Source organism: Phaenicophaeus curvirostris, chromosome Z (genome assembly GCF_032191515.1).
Source record: "Phaenicophaeus curvirostris isolate KB17595 chromosome Z, BPBGC_Pcur_1.0, whole genome shotgun sequence".
Lineage (NCBI taxonomy): Eukaryota > Metazoa > Chordata > Aves > Cuculiformes > Cuculidae > Phaenicophaeus > Phaenicophaeus curvirostris.
The window spans coordinates 73369770-73392126 of record NC_091431.1 but is presented as its reverse complement, the minus strand read 5'-3'; the positions used below and the strand labels follow the sequence as shown (position 1 = coordinate 73392126).

The window sequence follows — 22357 nt, the reverse complement described above, 5'->3', positions numbered from 1 at the left end:
CTCTATTGCCGCCACGCTCTGTGCTAGGACCAAGTCTCTTCCCCATTCCCTTCTTGCCTCTTGAATAATCCAGTTTCCTTCTGTCCCTGAGTCCGCTGTCTCTCAGAACTGCACATAAAACATTTAGGAAAGAACATCTCAATGAAAGAAATTGATTGGAAAAATATACTGGTGTATATAATTCAATAAATACGCTTCCCAAACCTACATTCTTTCTTTTTTTTTTATGTTGTCTACTCTCATTCATAATTTATCTAACAAAATACTTACTTTGTTTGAAATCCTGTTTAAAACAAAATTATGTTAACTAAAAAATTAAGACCATCTTATGTTATGGAACCACATCAAATCACTGCCCAAAAAGTGATGTATTTTTCGTTTTGCTTTCAGCTTGCTATTTCTTTCAACGCGGTAAGGCAACTTACCTGCAGAAAACACTTTGTTTATATCAAACATCATTCAGAAATGATTTTTTTTTAATCATTGTGTCACATAAACAGATTTTTAAAATGGAATTGCTGGCACCAGGCATCGGCTGTATAAATGTATATCTCTGAATGAGTGATTGCTTTTTCCTAAGGAACAAAGAGACAGCAGATGCTAAAATGCATTGCTGTTGGATATATTTCATATCCTATGACTTCAAGGTTTACTGGATATAAGAACACATTGATTTTTAAAAACAGAAATACATTTTTGTGCAGAAGGGTTTCTGACTGCGTGTAAAACTAGGCTTTCCAGTTCAGCTTTGTGATTAACTTATTGTGATGACCTAGCATCAAAAGCATGGGGACAGTATGATATTTTTTAAGTAGCTGCTACCTTGTCTGTTGTGTACTGACCTATTCAGTGCTATGGTATTTCCTACATGACTCTTTCTTCCAAATATGCATGAGTGGGTTTATGTATATATCTGTCTTGTGATCGCTTATCAGTAGAGTTAATGATGTGTATTTATTGGCTGGACTAAACCAAAAATTGGTCCAGTTGGTTCAATAATCAGTTAATTACCAAATATTTTCTTAATTATTGAGAGTCCGTTTCTACCACAGCTGTAAATAATATAAAACCTCTCATTGCCTTCAGCTAAAGTGGTATTTTTTTCTTTAAAAAAATGTTTTTTTCATGGCTTTTTATTTCTAAAGCCTGTTCATAAAAATGAAGTAAAAAATTTCACAGTTCCAGAGGGTAAAGAAAACAACCCTGGATTGGAACTGGATGATCTTTAAGGTCCCTTTGAAGACAAACCATTCTGTGACTCTGTATTTCAGTCAGATCATCATCCAGGTGAACTTCACGCCTTGTGAAGATGGTTTCTTGCTTTGTTTTGGTTTTTCTTTCCTTTCTTTATTTATAAGGGAAAAAGGCTGGAAAAGTATCATGCGTGTATGTGAAAATCGTCAAGTTCTGTTACCTAGAAAATTCTTTATATGATTAAAAGTTCTGTGAGCAACCTCATAGTGAAGTGTCTGAATTGGTTGACCTCAGAGGTGTGTCCTTTAGATGCAAATACCACTATTGTCAATTTTATCTCAGCTGGATATAAATTATATCCAGTTGCAACAAGCCCATGCCATAGACCTCTAGAAGATGAAGAAGTCAAAGAGCTGATGAAGGCCAAGAGGCTGATGCAGAAAAGATTTGGGAAGAGAGACCTGCTCAGCTAGGTAGCATGGGCTTACCATTGTGAAGAGAGGAGGTGAGGCTGTGGAGAAGGCTCTGCCCCTCTCTTAGATCATTCATAGTCGTTCTCTGGTAAGAACATCTTCAGGAGGTGTTAGAGTGAAAGCAGGGATCTGTTTAGGAGAGTATGTGCCAGAGGAGCTTTCCCAGGCATCAAGGACACAAATTCTTGCCGGCAGGAGGGCCGTGGCATTGGTAGATACTTTACTGAACCAGAAGCAAGTACAGGTCCTGCAGATGTTCATGCTGCACACACAGGGATGTGTTGATAAACCTCAACCCCATTCTCTCTGTATCATTTTCCTCTTTTAGCTCCACACTCTTTGAAGCAGTTGCGTAGTGAGGGAAAGACTGATGAAAAGCAGTATCAGTAAATTAATAACTTTATTCTTTCTGTGTTTTAAGGTGAACACACGCAAGAAACCAATTCACCTCATTCGCTGAAAAAGGATGTAGAAAACATGGGGAAAGGTAAAATAAATAAGGGCCTCTTGCGCTTTTAAACTGCTCTTTGTTTTAATAGAATATGAGGATAATAGGGGGCACTTTTGTTCTGCACCATATTTTAAGCTTGTCAAGTAACATATGAATAATATATGGACCTTTGGGTGGATATAATTGAGATTAATGCATATATATCAATCAATACATGACACTGTAATATAATACTTTAAAATAATATATTACATTGATTTATATTCATGGCTTTCTGCACAAAATCTATTGTAGGTCCATGCAACACTTTTTTTTTTTAATAAATGCTAAAATATTTTGTCTTACAGTAATGAATTGCTCTACAACTGTTCTTTCAAGAATTATTTATACAGATTAGCAAAAGCACTTTTCTTTTCTCTTTGTTAGAGGAACTCCAGAAGGTTTTGTTTGAACAGATCGACTTACGGAGGAGACTAGAACAGGAATTCCAGGTGTTGAAAGGAAATGCGTCTTTCCCAGTTTTCAGTAAGACACCCATCTGTGGTTTTGGTGTTATTTGTCGGTGGGTGGTTGTCATTAGGTTGTTAAAACTGGAGAGATGTGCTCTTAGTTGTGCTTCCAAGGTTGATGGCACTTCTGCTGTGGCTTCTTGGGATGCCCAAGCAGGTGTTTTGTAGGGAAAATGAGAAGGTGGTTGTCTAATTTGGTGTGCAGTTTACTGGCTTTGATAAAATTGAATACAGCGAGTAGACAGAAACATATATGGGGCTTCTTGGGGTACAAGGGTATTGGTGATCTTAACGAGCTTCTTGGAGGCTTTTGAGGACAGAGTGCTTCATAGTCACCTTTAGGTGATTCTGGCTGATGCTGGGGAGCTGGTTTTGCCTGTGTTTTAAGTAGCTTGTTTGGTTTTTCACTCTTGAGGTGGGCTGTTTGAGACAGCCCTTTCACGGTGGCTCAGCAAGGTGTTGCTATCTTGGTGTGGTGGAATGTGCTAAGCACATGTTAAATAAAAGAAACCGAAGTCCACACTTAAGTTTTGTTGTGAAGCTGCCAGGAAGCTGAAGTGCATGCAGAGGGATATGGAATAAGACCTATTGATTGAGGCCTTTTGAATGCACTGGCAGCAACAGGGGAAAGCAAGCTTCCAGGAGAAATCCCATGTTGACCAGGACAAGGTAGAAGACACAGTAAGGACTCTCTAACGTGCAATGAATTTAGTGTTACAGAGCTGGAATGAGCAGGGCTTTACCATTGCTCTCTGCCCATCTGTTACACAGCACCACACAGAGATCCATGCTGTCGTGCAGGTTTCCCTGTGCTTGGCTGGCACGGCTAGGCAGCTGCCTGCCCAAATAGTCCCCCAGTTCCGTATTAAATGCAACCTAAAGGAAAAAGCATGTTTGCACCCACCTTTTACTTCCTTATGAACTCCAAAGGAGATCTGACAACATTTCTATTCAATATTTTCCTAATGTTGATGGTGTGAGTTTTTTTCTTTAAAGCCTGCTTTTTAAAACTCTCAATATTTGTCCTTGTTTTCTTGTGAGGCTGTGAATGGATGGGGCACTACAGAGTCACTTGGCTTGCAGTAAGCTGAGACAGACTCATTAAAACCTTCCCAGACTGATTTTCAGGCTCTTCTGCTGTTTGCTGACTTCTCTTAACTCCTGTGTGACCAAACTGTGTATCCAGCACTCAATGCAGAACACCTTTGTGCTAGTTTACCATAGTTTCTTAAAGAAACTAGAAAACTCTAGTTTCTTTAATCCTCTCAGTTCTTCATAAAAGCTCTAGGGACAGAAACCAGTGTTACCAGTATCCGTGAGGTAACCAAGCCAACTAAAACCCACTGCCGCAAGCTGCTGAACGTGGCACCTCCCTGAACTGCTGGAAAAAGTGGGAAGGCAGTCAGCATTTTCCTGTTATTTAAAGAAAAGATATATGTTCCCTTTCTGTAGCATCAACTATGGTGAATTCAGGGAAGCAAGGAAGTGTGAGGGCTCTGGGAATGACTCCAGCTTTAGCCCAAATATCGAAAGATGCAGGCAGCTTCATAAATAAAGGAGAAGAGCTGCCTGAGGTGATACGGATATTAATGAAAGGAGGATAACCTCATCCTTCAGTATAAATTCAGTCATTACTTGGCTTTGGGAGTGAGGTAATTTTCGAATAATTTGTGTAGATCCAAACACTGATGTGTGGTATTGGCGAAATGGCATCTTGGAGTCCTGCCATTCAGGTCACTCATTTATCCTTTTGTTCCTCTACAGTAAAATTAATGCTCTGTCATTGTCTTGTAAATAAACACTGCAATTAAACCGCATGAAATACAATTCAAATAAAAGAAAAGGACATGTACGGCTGACCAAGGAAGTGGCGACTGTGTATGCCAGCTTGAAAAATATGTGGTTTCAATGTACCGCAAAGTAGTGGTCAATTTTCTTCAGGATTAAAATAGAAACCAGATAATGTGCTATATACAATATATACGAGTGACCGTAAAACCTATTTACAGATTTAGATTTACCAAAAAATCCCCCCCTCCTCCACATATAATAAAACAAGAAAAAAGGGTCTTTGTAAAGTAAGTAAGTGTAAAATTCACAATCAGTGCAGTTTGTCCTCTGGAGCAGTATGTGTTCCGGCAAAAGAGATGGGGTCTGTGCCAGGCTCTCACTGCTGTGTGGGGCTGCTGCTTTAGGCCAGGAATTTGAAATTATTTGCTTTGCCCTGTTTCCCAAGTCACTACCTACCTGTGGCGGGATTGGATAAGGAGGAGCTAGGGAGAGATCAAACTAAAGGAATGGGAAGACAAAATCAGAGTTTTATTGATGGATTTGTTGTGGCCTGTAAGAGGGAGTGAAGAGCAGGCAGGTAACAGGCTTTACATCCCAGTCTGGGTCACTGCAGCATCGGGCTGAGCGGCCGTGGGGACTGAATCTCTGTCCCATCCCCAAAGCTGCTGAGGGCAGGAACACACAGCCAGGGTGATGCTCACTCGCACGAGAGGTGGTGGCTCTGCCTGTGCTTTGTGCTGTCTGCAGATAAATAAGAAGCCTTAGGATTTAAGTCTTCTCCGCCTTTTATAAAAAGGAGAAAATTCATCCCCGGTTCAACATGGAGCCAGTTCTATGCAATGCGAAGGTAATGCTGTGTCTCTCTAGAAAACAATCTTGTTGGATTAGCTGGAGTTAACTCCAAAGTCACCTTTTTGGGGGTCTTGGATTTGGAACAGAGCATCAAACCACCACCCACAGCAGTGCTACGCGGTCTCTTGTGTAAATGGCGTTTGGTTTCCATGTTCTCCTCAAGGAAATCGCTGTTAAATGAGATCTGATCTTATTTGCAAGCTCATTTAGCACTACCACATTGCACGCTTCTCTGTGGCTTTGGCACCTTCTTGAAATGTGGACTGCGGTTATTTTTAAACTAGCAGACCTTGTCTTCTGCTGTTTGCACCTTTATTTTTCACATTGCTCTTGTACTTGAAAGCTGCAGAGGAGCTTTTCCTTTGCCTACAAGATCTCTCAATGCAGAGATCACTTGAAGAAAATAAAGTGAAGTCTGATAACTTAAAGAAAATAAAAGAATTTGCTGTCCTGATAGGAACATGAACACCTATGCATGGTGATCGCGTGTGCTCCCAGAACCCTTCGCTGGTTTGTAGCTTTGGAGTTGGCTGGCACGCATTTTGTCCGGCTGCATTTAACAACTTGGTAATAAAATGGCGGAGATGTAGTCTGGGTAGTTAAAAGTATTTAATTTTGTGTTAAGAAAACTATTTAAATATTCATATCTTTTCTCTTGGGTCTTGCTCATGGCTTTGTCTGTAAGCGTTCAGACTCGGATAAATGCTGCCGGAAAAAACACTATCCCTGCCATTAACATCCCATTTCCACTGTGAGCTTGGACATTTGCCGTGCAGAACTGAACAAGATTTCTGAGCTATTTGTTCTGAGAGGTGATGAGCCTGTGAGGAGGCAGTCGACAGGAAAATGTGGAGGGGAGAAGGAAAATTTCTCGATGTAGCCTCCTGGGAGTGGAGCTGGAGGACCTCAGGAGTAGCTAGCACAGGTCTTCACTGACCAGGGTGGAAGGTGGTCACATTTGTACACTACATGGCTTCTGGGCGGCTAGGAAGTGTGTGATTGCAAACCTGCTTTATTTTTGTTGGCTTCTTTTTCTGGTCAAGTTGGAGTAAAGGGAACAGGCTGAAAAATTCTGTTGGGTTTTGCTTGAAATCTGATGAAATTTGTTAAGATGATGTCGTCATATCCTTTTCTCTGTGGCAGTGCTGGACCCTGATGCTTTCAGCCTGACAGATTTTCTCACTCGTTCTTTGTTTCACTGTTGTTTTCTTGTTGTCCGAAAGTACTTCCTTGCCTTTTAAACAACAACTTGCTCTTCATTCAGAGAGGGCAAAATTCTTGTTTGAAAGAAGACAGAGCTCTGCTCTCTCGTACTTTCTTCTAGCTCCTTCCTGTGCCCACACTTGATGGGGATACATCCCTTCTCCCTGCAGGCAAGGTGCACCCTTCCTTTCCACTGCTTGGTGTCACGGCTGCTCACTGCTTTCCTGCTCCTGCATCTGGAATTGGGAAGTTGTGACAAGGCTGTGCTGCTGGTTTGGGAGTGGGTGAGCTCCCAGCACTGTGGCAGCACATGAACTGTTCGCGGGAGCCTCTTGTTCTCAGCTGGGCTCAGATACTTCCATTGCAATTTAGGTTTTTCTGCAACTCCCCTTATTGTGTTACCGAAATATCCCACAGTGTCTTAATCCATCCATCCTCCCAGTGCGCTTGGCAGATGAAGCAGTGCTTTATTCCTGCTTTAGTGGTGATGAAGGGAGGCATGGAGAGACAAACATACGGAGCCCAGGTGTTGAACCCAGGCTTCCTGAGTCCTGGGCTACTGCCCCAGCAACCAGCACGATGGTTTAACTCTCTCAATTGGTTAGCTGTAAATTAACCGTTTTAGCTATCTTTGCCTTGCCCTTCTCCAAGCTCCATGTGTTGAAGCACTCCTTGCTGTTTTCTGTTGGCATTCACCTTGGTGCTTCCATGGTCCAGTATAGGCTTGTTTCTCAGATCAAAATGATATTTGTTGGAATGGGGTTTCTTTCCTCTTCCATTTAGTAGTCCATCATTGCACCCGGATGTCCACCATGCATCTCTCCAAGTTATTTGCTTCTCATCAATAGTTTTGCTTATACTTTTCTTCCCCTCCCCTTCAGTACAGTTATTGGACACGGACTGGCAGTTACTCTTTGACCAAATGAAGTTTTGTCTGAAATGGTTAGTGAGGAGGCAAATAAGGGAAGGAGGAGCTACTGGAGCAGGAAGCTGCTGTGTTGTACCCCAGTTCTCTAGGCTCTGTGTTTCAAAGGCTTTCTCCGTTCCGAATTGCATGCCCAGTTTATGGAGCTTTAATCTGCGTGTTTTTCAAAGCCATCAGCTCGATGTTACAAACTACAAGTCACACCCTACATTCTTGAATGCTTGCTGTTCTCACATATTGGACATCCCTGTTGATGTCAACAGTTGTATGCCAAAGAGAGGAAGAGCAGTTTTTGCTCTTCAGTGTTGGTAGAAGTTTGATGAATGACTGCAGAGTCTGGCCCGTTGAGAAAATCGCTGTGAGAATGAATGCTGGTGATAGAAATTTAGGAGCCTATGTTTGCTAATTGGGAAAGCAGATTAATCTGATTTTGAGGGACATTTTACAAGGGCATGGAGTGATAAGATGAAGGGGAATAGCTTTAAATTGGAAGAAGGAAGATTTGGATTAGACGTTAGGGAGAAATTCTTCACGCTGAGGGTGGTGAGGCGCTGGTCCAGGTTGCTCAGGGAAGCTGTGCCTGCCCCATCCCTGCAGGTGTTTAAGGCCAGGCTGGATGGGGCTTGGAGCAACTTGATCCAGTGGATGGTGTCCCTGCCCATGGCAGGGGTTGGAACTGGATGGGCTTTAAGGCTCTTCCAACCCAAACCATTCTATGATTCTAGGATTCTATAATTTTTCCGAAGTGCTTCCGTGGTCTACAGTGTCTGCTATGAGAGAAATTTTTGTTAGGCACGCATCGTAATTGGGTGAAGGGTTTTGTAGTGCTTCACAATGCCTTGGTAGTGATTGGGTTTGATTTCATTTGATTTGTATGAATTCTGCTGTGTGATCTCTGTTTTAAACTACTATTTCCCCCCTCCTCCTCTTACAGATAATTTTCAAGACCAGATGAAGCGGGAACTGGCATACAGAGAAGAAATGGTGCAGCAGCTACAAATTGTAAGTTTGCCTTCTCTGCTAAAAATGTTACCAACTGTCACATTTTTTGTTTTTTAAATGCACTCAAACTTCTCGGTGAGCCATGCAGATGTACTGTTACTGAGCTCGTATTACCTTATACTTTCCAAGACGTAAGCATGCATTTCTCAGCTGGTTTAGAGTCTTAATTACCTGGAGATTTACTTTCATATAATAACCAGATGGGTCTTCATGTTTCAACTAAACAAAATGCATTGACTCAATACCAAGAGGTGCTTCTTCACAGAGACGCGTGAGGACTGAATCAGTAAACCTTAAGCAATTCAACGTTTTTGCTCTGTACAAGCTGTTGTGGGGTGTGTTTCAGCCTTCCACAGGGCCAGCTTCTCACTGGCAAATAAAACTGAGGATGTGTCTGTTCAAATTTTAGCCATTAGAAGAAGTGCTTAACCCAGCAGTAATGAATCCAATTGCCAAAACACAGTTCAGTGTAGGCGCACATTGCTATTTGGTCTTTTGTACTTTCTTCTAGCCTCCTCCTATGCCCACCCTTATTGGGGATGCATCCCCTTTCCCTGCAAGCAAGGTACATCCTTCCTCTCCACTGTATCGTGCCACAGCTGCTCCCTGCTTTTCCGCTCCTGCTTCTTGTTTTAAAATCAAGAGGGACTTTCCATGTGTTAGTGCAGCTTTATATCGTTACATACAACTGAGCTGTTTTGAACAACTGACATACTCCATCCCTCGCTTGTCTTGGTTTAAATCCATGAGGCTGTTCCTTACTCGGCTTAGCATGGTTTTAAGAGCAGGGCATCGTAACGAACGGGAGGCTGTCAGCTAACACTTGTTTTGCTTGTGCTTCTTCTGTAACTAGTCTGACATAATTCAGCAGGGTTTTTTTGGAAGCAGGCTTGCCGAATGTTCCCACTTACCTGTGAATCAGCCCTGTGCTCAAGCATTTACATTCTCCTTGTGCTTGCCACAGACCCTAGTGCTGAGAAGGCATTGTCCAGCCTTCTGGTACTGTTATTTTCTGATGGACGGGTTAGGACATAAAAATAAAGCTGAAGGCCAGGATCGTCAGACTTGTGTGCCTATGTTTAGAGGCATTCAGGAGTGGCCTTATTTTTAGAGCTGCCGAACATTCCTTCTGCCTGTTACTGCTGACTTTAGAGATTTCAATGAGAGATGAAGGGTGCTTGAAGGAGGTTGTTTACAGAGGAAATTCAAGTCTAGAACATCTTTTGAGATTTTTTTGTTGCTGGTCTCTGTTCTTTTCCTTTACTGCGTATGCATTTCTCTTTGTCTCCCTATCTCAAGCAGGGAGTTTGGCTTGATCAGTGGATCGCATTGTCACAGAAGATGGTAATTAGGATGTAATCCTGAAAAGTACTTCCCCTGCTGCTTTGGACTTGAGGCAGGTGACCTGTCTGATTCCTGCTGTGAAACACATTTAAGCACAAACTTTGTGATCCCACTTCAGGCTTTATCTCTTGTGTTACCTGAACTTGGAGCTAATTCTCCCTTCCAGGGATGGAGCAGATCAACTCTGCCATTTGCTTTGTGACCAATTCGTGAGGCTGTTTCTGAAACCGAACATCCCAGACCTGCAGCAGGCCTGCTCTGCTGGTTTTTCTTATTTACAAGAAGTGGAGAAATCACAGAGTTCAGCGTAGTGCTTTTTCTCAGACAGGAAAAGAACTGTGATTGTGTAATTCACACTCTTTTCACTTCCTGATGCATGCTGCAGAAAGACTAATAGTCATTTAATTATTGACCAGAACTGCCTGACTGTACTTACAGAGAATACTCTCAGCATTTAATGCACTGCACCAGCAGTTCAGGATGTCTTAAACCCACTGTGGCTGCCTGAGTTCCAGTGTCATTAACAAGAATGTTGTCAAATCACCACTGAGTCTTTCTGCTCGCATATAGGTGTCCATCCCAACATTCATGAGGCAGATTTTATGTCTTTGAGACCAATAAAAGGATGCTTGCCTGTGAAGAAACAGAGAGACTGCTGCAAATAACAAGTGTGTGCATTTGAGCTGGGTGCAGAAATCTTCAGTGATGTTTGGGTTGGTAACTGAAATGGAGTCAGCGTTTCTGGTGTGATAATCCCTGCCGTGACTTTCATGCATCCATGTGAATGTATCTTGTATGGTTATTTCTGGAATTAAGACTAATGTCCTAATGACAGAATTCCTTTGGCCTTCCTGAGTTACGACATGGATGAATTAAAGCTTTTGGTGCAAGATACACAAAAACCATAGTTATGTTTGATTTTTGTTGTTCTTGTTTTGTTTTTAGCAGGGACAAGTTGATTTGTTTTGTTTTGCATGTACCTGGTGTGCTTTAACAGACCTGCCAAAACCCAATTTTCTTGTTAACAAAGAAGTTCGAAGAGAAAAGCACAAGTGTTTAATGCACACTCATATCTTAATTATATTTACAGCTTTATAGGTGTGTGACTTTGTAATATTAAACTCAAAATTTACTGCTTTAATAGCCACAGAACTTGGCTTAATTGCTTTTTTAGTTTTACAAACAATATAAGTGCACAGAGTCAGTTTCTTCTGGCTTTCCTCACTGCTGAAAGATTATAACAGCTTAAGTTTGTCCTTCCTAAAGTCTTGTGCGTGACAATGCAGGCATCTCTTGTGAGTACCTGGGGCAGGTTTTGCCCTCACAATAGTTGTGCTTGCCCTGATCTGAAATGCTTCAAGCTGCATAACTAAAATTAACTGCCTTGGAGTGTTCGATGCGTCAAAGATGTCTGGGATAAAGCAAGGTGAAGCTAAGCATGAAATAATTCACCCATGTAACTGTATTCGAACACTTTCTAGTGCAAACACCCACTGCAAGGTCTGCTTGGAGGTAGCGCTTCTTGCCCAGCCAGTTCTGAACGCTGAGCATCACAGTTTTCCCCCCAGTTCCAGGGTGACACTGTGGAACTGCTGCGATGAGGAATTGCCACGCGTGGAGCTGAGCTGCTGTGCGGGGCTGATGCGGGCTCTGGCTGCCCTCTGCCGCCTCCGCTGGCTGCTGCACCGCAGAGCCTGGGGCAGACGGGGTCTGATCCTCGCTGACGGCTGCAGTTAAAGCAGACTTTCACCAGTGAGAATTTATTTTAATGCTCTGTCCCCTCTGGCATATAAAGAATTATTTTACGGCTTCCTGAAAGTCAGCTCATTGGGAAGATTGTGGGGTGGATCCTCTTCTGTTACATGCCCTACAAGGGATGTTGATTTCTGTGGACATAACCTGACTTAGCTGGTAGCTGGAGCAGTGGGACATTGCACGGCCACCAGCAGTTTCTGTTGAGAAAGGAGCTGGTCAGTGTCTGGAGCAGATGCTAGGAAGTAAGGCAGCCTGTTTGTGCTGAGCTCTCAGGCAAGTGCCAGGAACCAAACAATCCTCATATTTAATGGGAAAAATGGTTCTTAAATCACTGAATGCTTTTTTATCTTCTTATTCTTTAAAAGTGCTGTCTCACAGATTGCCTAAGTACAACACGTCTACTTGGAGGTCATAGGTAAAATATGGATTTTACATATGATTCAGGCATGGATCATCTGGCTGCTACTGTGGAGTTGTACAGAAAGGACCATTGAAAGGAAATTGCTGCTAAGCAGGTTGGGGTAGGTTCTAGCAGGTTGCCCAGAGAGGTGGTGGATGCCCCGTCCCTGGAAACATAAAAGGTTGGGTTGGATGGGGCTCTGAGCAACCTGTTTGGTTTGAAGATGTCCCTGCTTGTTGCAAGGGGGTCGGAACTGAATGACCTTCATGGTCCCTTCCAACCTAAACCACTCTGTGATTCTAACATGCCATGTGTGGTACAGCCTCAGAAGAGCTCACCTAGAGTTGTTGCTTTCTGTCCAGCCTGATCAGGATTCCTTTTGTCAGGGCAGCCCAGCCAGCCTAACAAAGCACTGAGTCAGCTCAGATTTGAAAAATGTGAACTTTCTTCCTAGCTGCAAGGTGGGCGAAAATACCGGAAGCAGCATTTCCAGCGTGACAATTCTTATCCTTAAATGTTTTTTTGTGAAGCCCTCTAAAGCATTGCCACAGAGAAGTAGAGCAGTGAGCAGCGAATTTAAGCCTCCTGCAAACAAGCTACCTGTTCTTAATTTCCTTCCAGGAGTCCCATATGAGTAGTTCACAGGTTCTCAGGAGGTGCTGACCACGGTTGTATCCAATCAAGAAAAGCTAAGGTGGTGTTCATCACCCTGCCACTGCAGTTTAGATAGTTAAGACGAGGAGGTGATCAATGACACTAATTTTATATAGGGTGTAAAATGCAGCAGGTCTTTGAGAAATGTTAGAAATGTGAATTACTTGGGCAGTTCCTTGTCTTTCCAGCTCAGGTGGAAAGTGTTGATTTGGTTTCATTTAGGGTTTTTTAATTTATTTATACTCCCTTGAACTGACATGCTCCTCAGCAGACTCACTTGGGCTGATAATGATGTTCAAAGCCCAGAACTGGATCCAGTGGAAACTCTCTGCTCTCAGTGCTGCTTTGAACCAACTCTGTTCTTCAGAGGTAGACAGGGATATCAATCAGGAGCTATCCACTTGCAAAGTTTATTTCTATCTCTGCATCATCTTTCATCCTGATCTTTAAAGAGTCACAAGGAGTGTTTAAAAGAAAGAAAAATCTACCATGGGGTAACATTGGTAAATCTTCAGAGGTATGAGATCATGTTCCTCTGGGTCCTGCTGTAATTAAGAAAAGCACCAGTAGATTTAATTCCTATTTTAGGTTGTATATGGAAAGTAGGTGATTTTTACAACTAACATATTCCTTTTATAAACAAGGAATATCCACACTTTTGCATGCAGAGACCTCGGTCACTATATGCCTGTCATTCCATATTCAAAAAGTGGAAATAAGATGTAGCAGTGCTTTGTTTGGATGTCTCTTTTGGTCCTCTGCTTAAACTGGTCCATCCAGATTGATTGACCTTGACAAGAATGTTAGAGGCAAACATGGGTTCAGTAGAACGGCCCTTAGATTTCTTGAGCTGCGTCTTGTCCTGAAGTGGCAACCAGGTAATAACAGGTGAAAGAGCATTCCTGCAACTCTGTTTACTGCGTCTTGAAGAATTCAAGGCAGATTTTGTTACCTTGCCCCACACATCCCAAACAGAGAGAGATTTATATATTTTTTCTCATTAATTTCATCTTCCGGAAGGTGGGTGCTGGGCTCTTCTCCCAAGTAACAAGTGATAGGAAGAGAGGAAATGGCCTGAAGTTGCATGAGGAGAGGTTCAGATTGGACATCAGGAAAGACTTTTTTCACAGAAATGATTCTCAGGCACTAGCAGAGGCTGCCCAGGGAGGTGGTAGAATCCCCATCCCTGCAGGGATTTAAAAGATGGGCAGGCACGGTGCTCAAGAATGGTACTGGACAGATACAGTGAGATTCAATGGTCACAAAGGTCTTTTCCAATCAAACAGTTCTTGATTCTGTGCTTTGGCAGTTGGGATCACGCCGCAGGTCTGTTTCCATGTGTTCTGTTACCTTCATGGGATTGTTGGTGGAGATCCCCTCCGGGTTTAATGGTACAAACTGGGAAGATGTCCTTTTGTCCTTTATGTCCTTTTGATGCTGAATGTAGCACACGCATCCCTGACTGTGTACAGAAAAGTGAGCTGACAAGTACTGTTTTCAGCAGAATTTTATTTGCCTCTGTCTCCTTTTTCAAGGCAAGTGAGCAAAACCTTTATCATGACAATGCATCAGATAATGCCTTGGGTTGACAGGGTGGAGCCATGCCTCTTTCTCCAGTAAATTCAAGTGTTAAGAAAAGGAATGCTTGCAGAATTAATGGTTATGAAACACAGAAGTAAAAGCTACCTTTCTAGTACAATCTGCAGAAATTCTGATCCAAAATGGATGTGTATATACCAGAGAGCCACAAGTCAGACTCTGATATCGCCAGGTTGCCAAATCCTTTTTCACAGAATCATAGAAGGTTTTGGGTCAGAAGGGACCTTAAAGCCCATCCAGTTCCAAGCCCGCTGCCATGGACAGGGACACCTCCCGCTGCACTAGGCGGCTCAAAGCCCCATCCAGGCTGGCCTAGAACACCTCCAGGGATGGGGCAGCCACCACTGCTCAGGACAACCTGGGCCAGGGTCCCCCCACCCTCACAGCGAAGCATTTCTTCCTAAGATCTCACCTAAATCTCCTCTCTTTCAGCTTAAAATTGTTCCCCCCAACCTGTCCCTGCACTGCCCAAGAAAGAGCCTCTCCCCAGCTTTCCTGAAGCCCCTTTCAGCAATAGAAGCTGCTCTAAGGTCTCCCTGGAGCCTTCTCTTCTCCAGGCTGAACAACTTCAACTTTTTCAGCCTGTCCTATAAACAAGCCTAACTCTCTCAGCCTTTTCCTATGGAAACTTCTTTAGCACTTGGATAATCTCCATGGTCTCCTCTGGACTTACTCCAACAGATCCATGTCACAGAATCACAGAATCACCAAGTTGGAAAAGACCTCCAGGATCATTGAGTCCAACCATTCCTATCAGTCACTAAACCCTGTCCCTCAGCACCTCGTCTACCCATCTTTTAAACACCTCCAGGGAAGGTGACTCAACCACCTCCCTGGGCAGCCTGTTCCAGTGCCCAATGACCCTTTCTGTGAAAAATTTTTTTCTGATGTCCAGCCTGAACCTCCCCTGGCGGAGCTTGAGGCCATTCCCTCTCGTCCTGTCCCCTGTCACTTGGGAGAAGAGCCCAGCTCCCTCCTCTCTACAACCTCCTTTCAGGTAGTTGTAGAGAGCAATGAGGTCTCCCCTCAGCCTCCTCTTCTCCAGGCTAAACACCCCCAGCTCTCTCAGCCGTTCCTCATAAGGCCTGTTCTCCAGCCCCTTCACCAGCTTTGTTGCTCTTCTCTGGACTCGCTCCAGAGCCTCAACATCCTTCTTGTGGAGAGGGGCCCAGAACTGACCCCAGGATTCGAGGAGCGGTCTCACCAGTGCCGAGTCCAGAGGGAGAATAACCTCCCTGGACCTGCTGCTCACGCCGTTTCTGATCCAAGCCAAGATGCCATTGGCCTTCTTGGCCCCCTGGGCCACTGCTGGCTCATGTTCTGTCGCTGTCAACCAAGGTCCTTGTCCTCCAGACAGTCCTTCCTGTGCTGAGGACTCCAGAACTGTCCCAGTGTAGCAGAGATCAGATATGCACTTTAGAAATGGATCCCAAATCCCTTATGCTTATCTGCACTTTCATTCATGTTGTGAAGCAGATCCAGAGCTTTATAGATTCCTTCTGGAGGAAGGTATGTATTTCAGGAATGGACTCAGGGCTGTGCTCTGGCTCCTAACGGGTGGTCAGTACACAGGACCAGAGCAGAAGTAGCCAAGGGAAAAGAGCCAAAACAAACGCAACATGGATGCTAAGAGTTTCTCCTGCACCTTGCAGATCTGCTGTCATTGTGATTGTATTTCCTATTAATGTGGTCTCAGTTATACGAAACAGATTGCTTGCTACTTAAAACCCAACCATCTGTGTTTTTGTTAGGGCTGGCAGGGCCATGTATTGGATCCTCATGCCCATTTGAGTGTCTGCATTGCAATGTGGATGCGGAAAAGGGGCTGTAGTGTCATGAAGAGCCCTAAATTCTGTTGTACTACAGCACCGGCATTACCAAATGCTCTTCCAATTGCAAAGGTAGAAGATGACATTGTAGGTGATTTAACTCCTGAAGAAAGTAGTCTTTTCCCTGTTGGACACCCACCTCTCCCAGTTTCATTTATTACCAGGAGGATGGATAAACCAACACGCATTGAAAAGGCACTGATGTGCCAAATATAGCAGAGAGGTGGATTAAGAACAGTTAATTTCTGACAGAACGTACCCCGTTGTATTATCTAGGTCAGTACGGCTTGGGAGATGTCCTATATAACTGGCGGCCACGCAATCCGATGTTGGCCGTTGTGAGTGGGAGAGAGGAAGAAAGCTGTGGGTGAAGATGGATCATGAGTCTCAGCTGAAGTGTGCTTATCCAGGCAGTTTGTTTGTGTTTCCCTTTTTAATCTAAATCATGCAAACAGGTTATCAAGTAAACAGTTTCTTTGCATGCTCTTCTCTGCCACAGTTTGCAAAGGAGTTTTAAAGCCTTTGCAAACACTGTGGCCCTGGAAGGTAGCTCTGGTGGAGCGGAGAGCTCTCTGCTTTCCAGGGGAGCTGAAAGTAAGCTTCCTGATGGCTTTCAGCTTCTCTGAAGTGTACGGGTTATAAGAGCAGTCAGAGAAGACACCTGGATCCTGGGTCTTTTCAGGCCATCAGCAGTTTGGTCCTATCATTTAATGCACATACATTTCCCCTTTGCCAGGGAAGCATCGTGCCCCTGAGAAAGGCTTCTGCTTTCATCCAGCCAAGGCTCATCTTTGCAGACGCTGCTGCTTCCTTGTGCTGCTGCTTCCCATCAGAATGACCTCTTTTTCTGAGAGATGAAAGTATGAGTTCCTGAGCTGCAGGTGCCCCTTTCTTTCTTCTCATCCTGAGCCTTCCATATTCTTTTCCATATTATGGAAGGCAGGGATGGTGAGAGATGACAGAGTGGATACTGCACTTTACACCAGCCCAGAGACCCAGTAAACAGAACTCGTGCAGATGTCCTTATATACTTTAGAGTATATACTATATATATGCACTACATATATTTACATACTTTGTAGCACTGTGGCTATAAAGTAATTAAAGCCAAAACAGGGATGCGCAGGAGTGATGCTAGGTATCTGGTCAGTGGACATGGGCATAAATTCACTGCTTCTGGTAGATTATTATGTGTGTGTGCAGGTCACCTGAGCTCTGCATTTGCCTGTCTGTTCTTTTGCTGTTTGTGCAGCTTACACCTTGCTTCTGACTTCAGCCCTACCTTTTTGTCAGCTTCCAGTAACATATTCGGTGTTATTGGGGAGTACAATCTGCAGTGCCTGACAGCAGAAGCAGGTCACCTCAGTGCGCAGCAGTACTTGGGAGCGAAGGGACATAAATTTTTTTGATCCCACCCTTAATTCCTCCAACGATCCTTCCAAAAGGCAGCAACAGTGAATTTGCAGTCACTTGGATTGCCAGCTAAGAAGAAATCTCGGAGCAATTTAGTTTTGTTGCATTCTAAAGGCCTGGTGCTGGAAAAGAGCAGCCCCGTGCTGTATTCCCAGTAGCCAGTGAGTACATCATCCCTCTTCGCTTCTAAATATAACTGTGTTCCCTCGTATGCCTATGTTCTCTGTTTTTCTTTAATTATTTGTTCCACTTCAGTGGCTTCCATCAGATTGGTGCAAGACAGAGATAAGCATTATGAACTTCCTAATTATAGGGATATAAATATAAGAAGTCCCGTACTCCCAACTCTGTATTTCGACTGTGCAGAGATTAGTGTTTGTTGCCTGCTCTGTCACAGGCAGCTGATTTTTGTCATATCACGGGAAGCAGAATGGGTGGTGGCTTTATTTTTGCCAGCAACTGATGTAAAAAAACATCAGGAAACATCTTTTACAATGGATTTTAGGATCTGATTTTATTTTATTTTATTTCTGCTTTAACACTTTGCAGTTTTGTAAAGAGTTCAGTCCTTCAGTTTAAGACAGTTCCCTGCAATGATGCAGGGAGGCAAACAAAACCTTTCATTTGCAGGAATTCCAGCATCGATTTTTCCTTAGCCAAACCTTGGCTTAAAGCAGTGTCTTTGTTTCTCTGTTGTTGCAGATTCCCTATGCAGCAAGCTTGATCAGGAAAGAAAAGCTCGGTGCGCACCTCAGCAAAAGCTAAAGGTGAGCTTGAGAAAGAAGAGATCTTATTCTGCCTGCCCTGGCTGTCATGTTTTTCTTTGTAGGCATGGAGAGAATTAAGGTAGTCATTTTGTTGCATGATGTTACTGCTTCTGCCCTAAAGGCTTTGTTGTTGCGGAGTCTGAAGCTGCTAACTGACACGTTGTGCAAATTCAGAGGCTTCACTGGGGTGGGGTGGACCAGTGAGAGTTGTCCAGTGCGTGAATCCAGGCCTGTTTGCCTGAGCGCCTGAGCATGCGCTTCTACTCTCCAGCCCTGAAAAGTGGCATCAGGGTCATAGAATCCTGGAATGGTTTAGGTTGGAAGGGACCTCAAAGCCCATCCAGTTCCACCCCTGCCATGGGCAGGGACACCTCCCACTGGATCAGGGGCTCCAAGCCCCATCCAACCTGGCCTTGAACACCTCCAGGGATGGGGCAGCCACCACTGCTCTGGGCAACCTGGGCCAGGGTCTCCCCACCCTCACAGGAGAAGATTTCTTCCTAAGATCTCCTCTCAATCTCTTTCTTTAAGCTTAAAACCATCCCCCCTCATCCTACCCCTGCACTCCCTGATAAAGGGCCCCTCCCCAGCTTTCCTGTTGACCTTCTTAGGTCAGGTCCCTTTAGTGGAGTGAGGGACATACCTTGACATTTGCAATGCAGTAAAATTTCACACACAGACAGGTACCAATGGGGTTTTCTACCCTTTTATGGAGCTCTTTCAGCTCCAGGAAAGAGCAGTGTATTTTGGGAGCTTTACAGAACTACACCAACACTCTCTTCTGTATTTCAGTCTCTGGCCGATGGCAACTACCCTGTTATCTGTGTGCAGGATCTCGCTACACCCAACGTTGCATTTTTCTGGAGTGTTTTATAGAATCATTCAGTTAGAAGAAATGCTGTCTCTGTCATCAGTGGCCTGAGTGATTCCAGTTCCTGGTGCTAAAACCTTAATATTTAGAATCATAGAAAGGTTTGGGCTGGAAGGAACCTTAAACCCCGCTCCACCCTGCCATGGGCAGGGACACCTCCCACTGGATCACGTTGTTCAAAGCCCCAGCCAACCTGGCCTTGAACACCTCCAGGGATGGGGCAGCCACGACTTCCTTGGCCAGCCTGGGCCAGGGCCTTCCCACCCTCACAGGAAAACATTTCTTCCTAAGATCTCATCTCAATCTCCCCTCTTCCAGCCTAAAACCATACCCCCTCACTGTGTCCCTGCACTCCCTGATCAAGAGCCCCTCCCCAGCTTTTCTGAAGCCCCTTTCAGTACTGGAAGCTGCTCTAAGGTCTCTTTGGAGCTGAACAACCCCAACTCTCTCAGACTGTCAAGGCATTTAAAGGACATTCTCTTTTTTTTCTGGTAAAACAAGAAGATGAGGGCTTGGAGGCAGAGGCTGGTAGCCCCACTGCTGTATTATGCTACAACATCTGGCTTCTGGATTCACTGAAAAAAATCCCTGAGGTGGAATACGTGTTTTAGAAAAAAAAAAAAAAAAGAGCTGTTCATATGTAGAGACTTCAGTAATGCACAAGGCAGAGGTATTCAAGAGAAAGTCTGAGGGCTTCCAAGAAGGGTTTGATTGTATCGATGATGGAGACTTGCCTGAGCTATGGAAGAAGCAGACACTTAAAGATAAAAGCATGAGGAGTAAGTATAGATTAACCAGATAACCAGTATCTGTGGCCTTGAGCTCTGCCCACTGAGATAAGAAGATTAATCTGAGCATCGAGTCAGTCTGGTTTGCCCTCTTGTGCATACTTTCTTACTGACTGCCAGCATTTTCCAGTTAGCCTGCGTTAATCTGAGCACTGATTTAAAATAACTTCAGTGATATTAATACCCTGAATAAAACAACACACCTCCCCTAATGAGAAGCAGCAGGTCCTGCCCCGAGCGCCTTGTGCAAACACTAGTTTGCAGGAAAAATCTGCCTGAGGATGGCAGCATCGGACGAACAGCATCGTTTGTTCCCAGCATCGGGTTTTCATTAGCTGACAGGCCCTGCAAGGAAGGTGCTGGCATCCCAGCTACGAGTGTTTTCTGCTTTTGTGCTGAGAGAATGAAGGATGGATGCGTTTGTCACGCTGTTTTTGTTTCCAGTGGCACTCCATCCCTGCAGACAACAGGGATTTCTCTAAGTAGACCCTAGCGCTTTTGAAAGATTAGTTGTTACTTAACTGCTAAGCTAAATCAGCCAAGCAGAGAATCAAACCACATTGTTGAGAAGCAATTTCAGATTCTCAGTGTGGCAGGCAGAAGAGAAGAAATGTGTGTGCACACATACCCACGCAGTGCGCCAGAGGTTGAGGGTCCCGCGTGTGGCAGAGCAGCCAATCAAATAATGCTCCGTGATTCTTGGCTGCCTTTGTTGGGCTTTGTGTTCCTTCTCACAGCAGGTCATCTTACTTCAGTCAGGGACAATTTGCACCTCATCTTAGGATGGAAAAGAATCAACAGAATCGCAGAATCATTGAGGTCGGAAGAGAGCTCTAAGATCATCCAGTCCAACTGTCAGCCCAACACCACCGTCCCTACTAAACCATGTGCTAAAGTGCCATGGCTACACGTTTTTTGAAACCCTCCTGGGAGGGAGACTCCCTTGACAGCCTCTGCCAGGGCTTCACCGCTCCCCCAGTAAGGAAATTGTGCTTAATATCCCATCTGAACCTCCCCTGGCACAACTTGAGGCCATTTCCTCTCATCCTATCACTTGTTGATTGGAAGAAGACAACAACACCCACCTCACCACAACCTCCTTTCAGGGAGGTGCAGAGAGCCATGAGATCTCCCCTCAGCCTCCTTTTCTCTAGTCTAAACTACTCCAGTTCCCTCGGCTGCTCCTTTTTACTGTATTTCCACGTGACTCTACAGATAGAAACTAGCAAAGTCTCAGGATGCTTCTGGAGCAAGCAACTTATCTGTATCCCTTTTTCAAGCATTGTATATAAATGTTGTAATTCTTTGAGTAAACAAATCTCAAACTTGGTATTGGTAACATTTTTTCTCTTCTCTTTTTGTTTCCCTTCCCTGTTCCCAGCAGCACAAGATCTTTTGCAGCTGTGACTTTGTGAGTTATAACCCACCACTCACAAACATAACTTGTATATAGACTGAAAAAACAGGAGAGCTTGGGGATTTAAAGAACAAAACAAATCAGGTTCCTCCGAACCCGAGGACAAGTGACCTCAAAGCATCATGGACAACCATGTAAAATAGAATGTAGCAGCCATTTATTAGTAAAAACAAAACCACATGAAAAAAACCACATGCCTGTCCTGGATCTTTTTTGGTGGTACCAAAGTTGAAGTCTTTGTGTTTTTAGAAGGACAACTGAACTGGATAGAGAAAATGCTGTCGATGAGTCGTACAGACAAGCCGTGAAAGCAACTGCCGATCCTTTTAATGCCACAGACACTGACAACACCTGCCGGTTCATCTGTTGCTTTTGAATAGTGATTGTTTTATGGGAAGAAATGTGCGTCTTCACCGGATGGGCCAGAACCACGTTTGGATGGATGGTTGGTTGGATGGATGGATGGATGGATGGATGGGTGGATGGATGAATGCATGGATGGATAGAGCAGCGTTAGCCATACTACAGTGCTTTTTAAAAGCAGACTGGAAATTCTCACACCCCTTTCCCTCACCCCTTTCCTTCTCCGGTATTTTGCCTGCTGTATGAATTAAGATTGTACTCCTCTGGAAATATTTTACAGTTTAATATTGAGTGTAATTAAGAATATAATCACTGTTATCAAAAAAAAGGTATTTAACTCTGTTGTAGTTTCTTTATCATCAATGTGGATAAAAAGTCTATAATAAAAAAAAAAAAGAAAACTATAAGATCATAGTTGAGATTCCCTGTAATTTAATGCTATGCTTACTCCACTAAGGAAAAGAACTGGGAAATTTATCATAGAATCATAGAAAAACAGAGTGGTTTGGGTTGGAAGGGACCTTAAAGCCCATCGAGTTCCATCCCCCCTGCCATGGGCAGGGACACCTCCCACTGGATCACGTTGCTCAAAGTTCCATCCAACCTGTCCTTGAACATTGATATTTATCTCCAAGGATATCTGATGAAAAGTGTTGCCAGGGCTTTCCTGAGTGGAATTTGTCTTCATGCAAAAGGTCTCAGTCCTAGCGCAGTGTCACCCCTGAGCATCCAACTGCGTAGAACATTGTTCACACCA

The 22357-nt window shown here is 43.9% G+C and overlaps 1 protein-coding gene across 1 annotated transcript in view; it reads left to right on the top strand.

Annotated features, from left to right (window-relative positions):
• The window catches only part of SKOR2 (SKI family transcriptional corepressor 2), a 31753-nt gene extending 10058 nt beyond the window's left edge, over positions 1-21695 (top strand). The window contains exons 5-9 of the mRNA XM_069880201.1: positions 2089-2154; positions 2545-2643; positions 8333-8400; positions 18097-18161; positions 21205-21695. Coding sequence (XP_069736302.1) covers positions 2089-2154; positions 2545-2643; positions 8333-8400; positions 18097-18159 — 296 coding nt within the window. The 3' untranslated portion in view covers positions 18160-18161; positions 21205-21695. The remainder of the gene's footprint in view (positions 1-2088; positions 2155-2544; positions 2644-8332; positions 8401-18096; positions 18162-21204) is intronic.
• The last annotated feature ends 662 nt before the right edge of the window (positions 21696-22357 follow it).